At 40.8% G+C, this 10,367-nt stretch overlaps 1 protein-coding gene across 1 annotated transcript; it reads right to left on the bottom strand.

The window, feature by feature from the left end:
* Window positions 1-903: 903 nt before the first annotated feature.
* On the bottom strand, window positions 904-9,613 carry LOC119726390 (galactose-3-O-sulfotransferase 4-like). Its single transcript, XM_038198045.1, has 2 exons — window positions 9,600-9,613; window positions 904-2,096 (listed from the first exon to the last, which is right to left on the bottom strand). The coding sequence occupies exons 1-2, from the start codon at window positions 9,611-9,613 to the stop codon at window positions 1,037-1,039; spliced, it is 1,074 nt and encodes a 357-aa protein (XP_038053973.1). The 3' UTR covers window positions 904-1,036.
* Between the last annotated feature and the right edge of the window lie 754 nt (window positions 9,614-10,367).

Below are 10,367 nucleotides of genomic sequence, written 5' to 3'. Positions count from 1 at the left end.
GTTACCTTAAAATTGGTTACCAAAATACAACACGAGGAAAACTAAATTAAAATCTTGCCCTTGTTCCCCAAGAAGTTCATAATAATAATAATAGTGGCTTCTTGTATAGCGCTCATATCTATCACTAAGTGACACTCCTGACGGTCTATTAATAACCTGGCTTTAGCACGGCTGCCATTACGGCGCTCCAGCGTCTCTACTATTGCCTCTCTCCTGGGTGGAAAGAGGCAATAGTAGTAAAGTGATTTGCCCAAGCGCACAAGCACCATGTTCCCCGTCTGGATTCGAACCCATGTACCACGGCACACGAGTCGAACACCGTAACCACTAGACCACATAACTCTCAAGTACCGACCTGTTTTAATCTCTGGCAGGAGCTTCTACATGTCACTTCGTGGTTGGTTGGTCGGTCGGCAAGGGCGGATGCAGAACACTTTTTTTTTGGGGGGGGGGCCCAAAAAAACTTAGGCACTTTCTGATCACTTTTAAGCCATCAGCCTCGGTCCAAAATTTTGGCAACCGGTATCAAAAAGGGGAATAATCGTCATAGCGATTTCTGGCAAGGTATACACCTCCAGAGTTGGAAAATTTGTGATAGCATTGCAGTGGTGGCAGCTTTTTGGGTACTATCACCTTTTTTTTCAAAATGGCCATCAAAATGCTTGTAACCACTCTAGGGGCGGTATACCTTGCGCATGCGCACTATAATCATTTATGCCCTGATTTGATACTGACCAAACCCCAAGCTGATGGTCTATTTAACCAATTTTTTTGAGCAAAGGTGGGGTGGTGTACGCAGTGCCTGCTTTAATTGCGACGTCACTTAAAAATATATGGGTTCGTTTTGGGGGCGGTCATGGCCCTTGCTGCCCCCCCCCCCCCCCCCCGATCCGCCCTTGGCCTTGTCAGTCTGTCGGTCGGTCTTGAACGCGTCCCTTTTTCTCGATCGATGCGCACGCGCGTCTATTTTGCATATGAAGTTTTAATATGCAGGTTGTGTTCATTCATTTATGTTGTTAAGTCCTATTGTTTTTTTTTAACCAAAAGGTGTCGCCGAAGAGCTTTCATTATTCATGAAAGTACTACTCTTGCTAGCCATGTAATCTCTTAGCATGGGCACCCATCTTTGATCCAATCTGAAGTAATCTCGACACTTCTCACTAGCATTCTGTGGAAGCGTGTATTGACTTGTCTTGTGTAACCGGGCAAAGTTCATGGTCGCATTGGTGAGACATTGTTTGGTAACTTCAGCGTTTATTTGCCGAAATGTCTCCAAATCATTCCAGAAGCCGGGTCCATACGCGTGGATTTTCTCCCACAGGGTCCTGTTGAAATGCCGGTAGAGTTTCACGTCAGCGTGGTTCCACTTGTAGATCTTCTCCATTAGGTCAATAGAGAGGTTTTTCCGAACGGAGGACTTCCTGACGAGTTGTGAAACGTAGGTGATGTCGTCAAAATCCCAGCACAGCATCTTCTTGAGAAGAATCAAAGACTCGTCAAAGTATTCTTTAATCATGACCAAGTCCATTTCATGACTTAGTGAGTTGATTTTTTCACCAACGGATATGTTATCCTGAGAATCCTGTTCCAGCCCCAGATCAAACATCTGTCCGTTCCGCATGAAACCAATGGGTTTTGAATTGCTCGAAAATGAAAACAAGTCCGGATCTATTTGGAAAATATCTGCCATGGTAGGCATGTACCTGTCCATGCGGTAGAAGTTGAAGGCGGATTCAAACTGCGAAGCAGGCTCTCTGATGACGGTGAAGTAAAAGGCGTTAGGAATCAGGGCATCCTGTTCAGATCGATTATATCGTGCGTGGTTCGCTAGAATGTGGAAGCCTCCCAAAGCTGGCCATACCAAGCCACCCTTGGCGTCCTGGAGATCGTACTGAAACACACGTGAGGCTTGAAACTTGACAAACTGGGAGAAGACGTGGCTTCTGGTCGGTAGGGCGAAGTTGAGGTTGTTTTTGTAGCCGTAGCGCTGTAGCATGGTGGTGACGGTAGAGCTGCTGGTTTTGTGCGTCTTGACGAACACGATGCGGTGTTTCGCCTGGCAATGCTCAGCGTGCGTGCCCACCAACGAACGCCATCTATTGAAAACAAAATTCACAACTGACTTTTGACAACAACATTTGACAACAGTGAATTGATGGAGATGAATCTAACGTTTTATTTCACTCCTTCATATAGCACTCGTGATTTCTTGATCGATTTTTGGTTGACGGTAGTTAACGATCAAGTAGCCAATTCGTCGGTCACCAATGCCTTTGGGGCGTTGGGCGTAAATCTTGAATTCGTCTTCCAATTTGACCTAATCAAACAAAACGTTAGCCTCGTATTTTATATTTGGATCCGATGTTCATGAGGCTGAAAATGCTATAGATCCTTCGCATTGCAGCCATCTAGAAGGTATGTGATTTTGTTCCACGGTGACTATATGGGACGAGGCCTTTTTTTTCGCTCACACGCGGTCTGGTTCGCCATATTTTATACAACTTCACAGACATGTAGATTATGGTGTACCATATCGAAAACAGTATTCCCCGATCCACAGTTTGTTTGGAAATGAGAAAATCTGGGATAAAAACGCAGAAATTTCTACCTGAGAAAAAACCCCATAAGAAACAGCGCCCCTACATATTGACACAGTCAGAAACCTTTTCTCACGCAATGGCTGTCCGACTCCGAGTTCGGGCGGTCTGTTCTCAAGTTGACGCGAATATGGACCGATCCAGTAAGCCCCGCCCATTGTGCGCACTGGGCAAATTAACACGTGCTCCTCTCCAATGCCACACTGCATTTTCCTGCCGCGTGCATTATACGCGCGTGCACGCATGTCGGACTTATGTGCTGGCATATCGGACGTAAATCGCGGCTGTGATCAGTCAGAACACCATGGGGCGGTGCTTACTGAATCGGTCCATTACGGCGGGAACACGAGCCACGAACACTGCACTCAGAACAGGATCACACACCATGCACCTATCCGTCGATGTTTATGATAAACCAGTATCAAGAACAAGACCACCCCAAACTCAGCCAATGATCTGAGTGCTTGCTAGATGACACTTCTGTCATATTATATTCTCGATTTTTTGTTATTTCTCATCGGGATACCAAAATATCTTCGTTATAGTTTTGTCCAACATGAAATGATCACGTTTTAAATTTAAGATCGAATGTTAACATTGTTATGTATTAGGCCCCCCCAAAATAGTTCTGCTTCCGATTACATGGCATTTGAAAATAGGGTAGGTAGGTAGGGAAGTAATTTTTTTTTTGCCAATTTTGTGTGTGTACAATCATATGGAGGCGTCTGCGGGTAGTCAAGGGTAAAAGGTAGAAATTGATGGTTTTGGGTGTTTTTTCCCTCATTTTTCCAATAAAAAAAATTAGGGTAGGGGCTATCAGAATATGGTAGGTAGGGAAACCGGAAGCAGACCTATTATTTTTTTGGCCTTAGCTGAACATCGATTAGTGTGGTTAAACCACAAAATGATTTTGTGAACTCTTATCTCAGGGTAACATGTTTTCAAAAATAATTTAAGAGTGTGGAATCTGGTGAAGCATCTGAACTTCTAACAGCTTCAAACTGTTACGACTGACATTTTAAAAAAGTAATACAAATTTGATGCAGCCTCAAAAAAAGGAAGCGGGTGGGCCGTCGGGTTATTTGTGGTTTTATGGAATGGACGGAGCAACAACAAAATATCGAATCGGTTCTTAAAACAATATTCAAAATAATATAGGTTTTCTCGGTCAATTTCGGCAAATGAGCAGCCAATTTAATTTTCGTGCGTTCGAATTGAAGCTATTTTGCCTCTCCAGTTGTTACTGCGTTTCAAATTCAGAATTCGGCCATTCAATTTCGTTTTGAGGCATTCCAATTCCTTTAGCACTGTGTTCAATTTAGCATATCGTCATTCTTTTTCGTGACACACAATCATCATTCAATTTAGCAACGCTGGTTCGACTGGAGATTTTACTGATTTAATTTTTTTCAATTTCGTAAAGAGGCAATCAATTTCGCTTAAAGAGAATTCATATAAGTACGACTAAAGAAATACGAATAAACAGATAAACTGTACTAGGCAACTGTTTCGTATCTTCACTTTAATTCAGGCAAACCTTGTTTTCTTTATTTATGCTTCCAGTAGACTTTACATGGGGCCAATGAGGTTTTTTCTTCTTATTTGTTTTCTTCTTCATTCTTTTTTTTTTTTGGGGGGGGATCTTTATTGGTTAACTGACCAAGACCTAATTTTGTATTGTGTTTGAATGGGGTGTTTCTTTATGTTTTTCCTGTTTTTTTTTTTTTATTGTTTATGTTGTTTCTTCCTCAACCATCAATCTGTTGGCGTGCCAGACATCTTGGCATATATGTTTGGGTGTGGTTGTACCACTGCATGCACTTCACTTGGGTGATGACATCAACGCTCTGGATGGCTGCTTGTTGAAGGAGACTGCACCTCCACTGCTGCATGTTCATTCCTGCTTGCTGGGCAGCCTGTCTGTCTCCGACACGTTGTTGCCACTCAGGTAACCCAAGGATGCGTTTAACTGCAGCCTTGAATGCAGAGTGTGCCATCTCCGTGCTGTTCAGAAATGGGGAGTAGGGAGGGAGGCGCTTCAGCTGGATCATTGGGTTGGCACCTTCAGGGAGTTGGGCTCGCACCTGAGGCCTCGCATTGTCGTATATGAGGTAAATGGGTTTGTCGTCTGGGAAAACTGCATCACACTCTTGAATTGTGTCCGCAAGAAACTCCTCGAATCTCTCTCGCGTCACAGTTTCGAATGCGATTCGGTGGTGCACCAAGCCTACTTCACTAGAAACAGCGATGGTGACATTGCAATTTCTCCCTCGTTGTCTGTCGACGACTCGTCTTGCAGCGATCCCTCGTGGAGCTCTACCCTGGGAGCGTCGAGTCCAGACGTTATAACCTGTCTCGTCAATGAAGACTAGATGCGCCAGAACACCATGCTGCAGGAATCACTCACCATACTGGACGCGTTGATCAAGAACTTCAGGGGAATTTCTTGCATCAGGGACGTCCTCCACTAGTTTCAGTGTAATCATCATCCCATCCAAGGCCCTGGCTATGGTGGCAGTAGAAACCTGGGGCTTCTCTGGCAGATGCTCACTCAAACTAGCCTTCATTTGTTGAAGTGTCAAGACGGGATTAGCGTCAAGGATGCCTTGCAGATGGTTTCGCATTTCATCATCCATCTTGCTGTGGGTTGCTCCTCCTCTTGCCAGCGTCTCTCGCCTTCCAGTCCTCAAATATGTTGCAACAATTGATCTGGCTGTGGACTTGTTGATGTTCAAATTGACCGCAAGCTCAAGGTAGTCTTGCTCGTTTCCCTCGAAGGCCTCAATCAACCTTTCTCGATCTACCTGGGCCACTCTAGCGTAGCGACCACGAGCTGCCATTTCTAGAAATATGCGTGTAAAAATGTAGCGAAAGCTCGTCTTCGAAGTACATCGGCAAAGTGACTCAAGTGCCAAAAAGTGAACCGCATTTATGCCTTCAACATTCTTAAGGAAACAAAAATTTAACAAAGCGTTTTTTAGATTGCACAAATTCCAGAAATGACTGCCCAAAAATGAATTTGATTGACTAAACACACGCCTCAAAAAGCTCCTGCGAATTTGAATACTGCTTTGTTGAATTTTTAAATTGCATGATTATTTTGTTAAATCGAATGACGCAACAGTACATTTGACTGGTCATAAAACGAAATCGAATGACCCTTTTCAGTAGCATTTGATTTCGCGCGAAATAGAATAGCGTAGTGGTTAAATTGGCTGCTCATTTGCCGAAATTGACCGAGAAAACCTATAGAAACGGTAAAACGGTTTGAGCTGAAACTAATTGCTGTTGTTGCAGCCACTCACTGCTTCCAAATAGGGGAATATACATTAATTTTCTCTTCTTAAACAAGTTTGCAAACAAAAAAGAGGGTCCTTCAATTTGATGAGACTTTTGATATGTTTTTAGTTATACAGCAATTATCTAATCGGCCCGTAATGTGTACATGTGCTCGTAATCTCGTTTGTTTAGTTAAAAATAAACAAGTAATGCTCATTCAGAACATATTGAACAAACCTATGTAATCTAAATACCATTCTTCTTGTGTAGGTAACAACAGCTGTGCAGGTTAAAATCCCCCCCCCAAAAAAGAATAGATAATAAATAAATGGATTAAATTAGAATAGGCCTATATAGGTTTTCCTGGCTATTTTAAAACGTTCGTCATTCGAATTCACCATTTCTAATATTCATATTCGTCAATCACCAACGATTCAGTGCACTTCCAACGTTTAATTTCGTCTTTTGTGTGACAATTTAAAGTTCAGTTCAAGCGATTCAAACAACAAGTACACGTTTTCGTACCGGAGTATCGATCAGTTCGTCTAGTCCACGCCAAACCTTGTTAGTCAAGAAATCAAATTCGTCTTATTGATTTATATACAACGAATTCGATTTCTGATTTCTGAATTTTTAGATATGGTACATCATAATCTACATGTCTGGAAAGGTTTATAAAATTCGGCGGACCAGATCGCGTATCTCGAAAACTAAAGCGTTTTCGGCATCTTGTCCCACGGACTATAAATCGCACGGTCACACGTTTTATTTTATAAGCAGACACACGTATCCATTGTGAACAAGCAGTTGCACAAATTAAACTGGCTATTTGAACTGTGGCGTAGCAAGGGGGGGGGGGGGACCCACAAATTCCAAGTGCCTCCCAGGTGCCCCCTCCCCACCAAAAATCAGAAATTTGCCGCTTGCCAAGGAAGTGTCTTTTGAAAGTATTTTGTTGAGATAATTATGTTTTGACTTCCCTTAATCGTACGACTTTATTAAATTTGCATAAATTGAAAACCAAAACAGCGCTCTCTAGCGTCAAAATATGTCCAGTCCAGCCTTTACTTGACATTTGGGGGAAATGTTGTTGTTGGGTCCGTCCTTGGTGCCCCCTCATAACATGCTGGACCTCCCCCCCCCCCGGAAAAACCTTGGCGACGCCAATGTACAGGGTGAGTAAAAAAAAAAGCGGAACCTAAACCCCCAAAATTATATTTCACATTCAAAGAAATAGGTAACGCCAAAATTAATAATGACTGGAAAGCCAATTTCGTAAGGTATACTTTCAGATGAAAAAAAAAATGACTGAAATTGGTCAATCCGTTCAGAATACATCAACATTTAAACACAATGACCCTAAAACCTGTCTTGTCCAAAAAAAATACGATTTCAAGAATCGTCGTCACAATTGTCTTCAAACATCACCAGCGATAAAATCTCAGTTAAAACGTTAAACAAATATTCAACAGAATCCCTTTGAAGGCCCTTCCTTTAGAAAAAAAGGAGCTTTGATAAATCAAATTGTTTGCCAAACCAGGGTTGTTAATGAAAATAGTATGTACTACAATAGGTGAAAGTTGTTGAAACAATTATTCTGTGTCATTTCCTTTGTTGTTCCAAACTGTCAAAACACACAATGAATTGCTTTTTTTTGGACGAGACAGGTTTTAAGGACATTGTGTTTAAATGGTGATATTCTTCGAACGGATTGAGCAATTTCAGTATTTTTTTTCATCTAAAAATAGCTTATGAAATTGGCTTTTTTATTCATTATTATTTTTGGTGCTACATATTTTTTTAAAATATGAAATATATTTGATGGGGTTTAGGTTCTGCTTTTTTGACTCACCCTGTATTTGAGGGGTTGTTTAGTACGTAAAGGCCTACAGCTGCAAAACGAATGTGACTCGAACTTTTAGCTTTACTTTTTAATAATAATAAATGGTGCCTCTCCTTTAAACGTGCACTTTATAAATTGTTGCAAAAAAGAACGTTTTTAATGTGTTCAAAGTTAAACACATATATGGTTTACATGAACACTCTTCTCGGCATGGGCATACCATAAAGGCTTGAAATAAAATTAGAATATTAAACCACACGTGCTGTAATCTTGCACGCGCAACGACCCAACTTTCTCTTTGAATAGAAATGAATAGTTCCATTGCGGTACCCGCTGCTATATCAGATTCGAACCAGCCACCCGATCTCGCAAGCTCGGTGGTCGAGCGGTAAGAGGTCGTGGGTTCGAGTCCCACCCGAATGATTTTTCTCTAACTTTCACTTGGGAGGTAACAAATTGAGTATACATTGTTTACACGTCGGTGACGTGCAAAGAAACCTAATATTAATTTTCTCTATTTCAGATTTGGGCCATGTAAAAATAGATTTTATTGAAATTAACCACGGATCCTACACACAAGGATTAACGACTTAGCCAAACTCCTGGTTAGACGCGCGATAACGGCCCATACAGGTTATTTATTTATTTCTTATTTATCCTGGGTGATCCATTCAGTGAGAAAAGCTCACTGATCTCCCATGGATCCCAGCTCACACAAAACTACTATTAAAATACAATTAAAAGTACACATGTACAATGTAAGAATGTTAAAAAATTCATTGAAATAAACTTAAATAAAATAGGAATTACACAGATCAACAGACATTTACAATACAATACAAACATCGCTGCGAGATGACATCGCCCCCCTCCCCTGTTTTTTTTTGTTTTTTTCCGCTTATTTTTTTTTTTTTTAACTGAGCTGTTTGAGTTGTTTGACGAAGTAATTAAGACTTGTTGGATGCGGAGATTTCAAATGTTGCGGTAATTTATTCCAACCCTGGGCACCCCTGAATTCCATTTTCTGTTCTAGGGAGTGGAAGTACCACATTGCCAACAGTGCTATTCCTAGTTCGATGACAATGTAGTTCACTGACTGGAACAAAAACTTCGCCAAGATAACTAGGAACATTGCCTGATAAACACTTAAAAACCCTGGTATTAATATGAATGTCTCTTCTTTCATGTAGAGTTTTCCAACCTAGTTCACTACGTACAGCTGATGCTGATGTTCTGGATGGGACCCTAAGAATAGCCCTTCCTGCTCTATTCAAAAGTACATCAAGCCGTTGTATCAAGGTTTTGGAAGCACTACTCCATATAAGATCACAATAATCAAACTGAGGGAAAATAAGGCTTTTCACAATACGGTTAAGGGTTTGTGTAGGTAAGACATTTTTAAGTCTATTCAAAATACCTATTCTTTTAGAGACAGAAGATGCTACATGGTCTATATGTTCTATCCATTTAATTTTACAATCAATATGAACACCAAGATATTTATAAGTGGTTACTTGTTCCAGGCAATTGTTATTTACATAAATATCAATATTGGGATGTTCACATCTGGCAAGTTTTTGGGATGAACCAATCAACATGCTTTTGGACTTGGTAGTATTCAATTTTAATCTATTGTCATTGAGCCAGTTTGATATTTTCTGCAGGTCATGGTTTAGATACAAGTTAATCTGACGAATATCTTTACTTGAGTAAAAAATAGAAGTGTCATCAGCATAAAGGACAATTTTAGTATGCTCAGTCACTGACGTGATGTCATTAATAAATATAGAAAATAATAATGGGCCCAAGATAGTTCCTTGTGGGACTCCAAAATTGATAGCATCAGATTTGTTCGATAAGACATTCCCAATTTTAGTTACCTGTGTCCTTCCATGAAGGTAAGACCGGAACCAGTCGAGCTCCAGACCTCTTACGCTATATTGTGTAATTTGTTAAGCAAAATTGTGTGATTGACAGTGTCAAAAGCTTTACGAAGATCTAAAAACACTGCTCCAATAAATATACCACTGTCCATCTGCTTGAGTAAAAAGTCTGAGACATCAAGGAGTGCTGTTTGTGTGGAATGAAGAGGTCTGAAGCCCGACTGTTCCTGTGCTAAGCAGTCATTTACTGTAAGAAAATGAGAAAACTGATTATGAACAATACGCTCAAAAATGTTCATAACAGTTGATATAACTGAAATGGGTCTGTATTGATTAGGGTCATGAATTACACCACCTTTGTGGATAGGAGTAACCTTGGCCAATTTCCATTCATGGGGAAAAATACCACTTTGCAAACTTAATTGAAATATTACAGCAAGTGGTTTGGCAAGACCATAAGCACCAGATTTTAAAAAACGGCCATTAATCCCATCCATACCAAAGGCTTTCCCAGCAGGTATTTTCCTAAGAAGCTTCAATACTTCGCTGGTAGAAACTGGGCAAAATTTAAAGTTTTGTTGATCGTTAATCAGACTGTTGTTCTCATTCAATTCTGTATCAACTTCTAAAATAGTGTCAAACTAGCTGTCCTGAATTTGGCCCACACTAGCAAAATGTTTATTAAAGCAATTTGCAACATCGTGATTCTTTTCTTTGTCTCCGGTGTGAGTGTAAGTATGAGTTGATTTCTTACTCGACAGCAGG

The sequence above is a fragment of the Patiria miniata genome, unplaced genomic scaffold, assembly GCF_015706575.1.
Source record: "Patiria miniata isolate m_02_andy unplaced genomic scaffold, ASM1570657v1 HiC_scaffold_2, whole genome shotgun sequence".
Classification (NCBI taxonomy): Eukaryota; Metazoa; Echinodermata; class Asteroidea; order Valvatida; family Asterinidae; genus Patiria; species Patiria miniata.
Note: the sequence above shows the minus strand (reverse complement) of the source record. Positions and strands in the feature narration are given on the sequence as shown.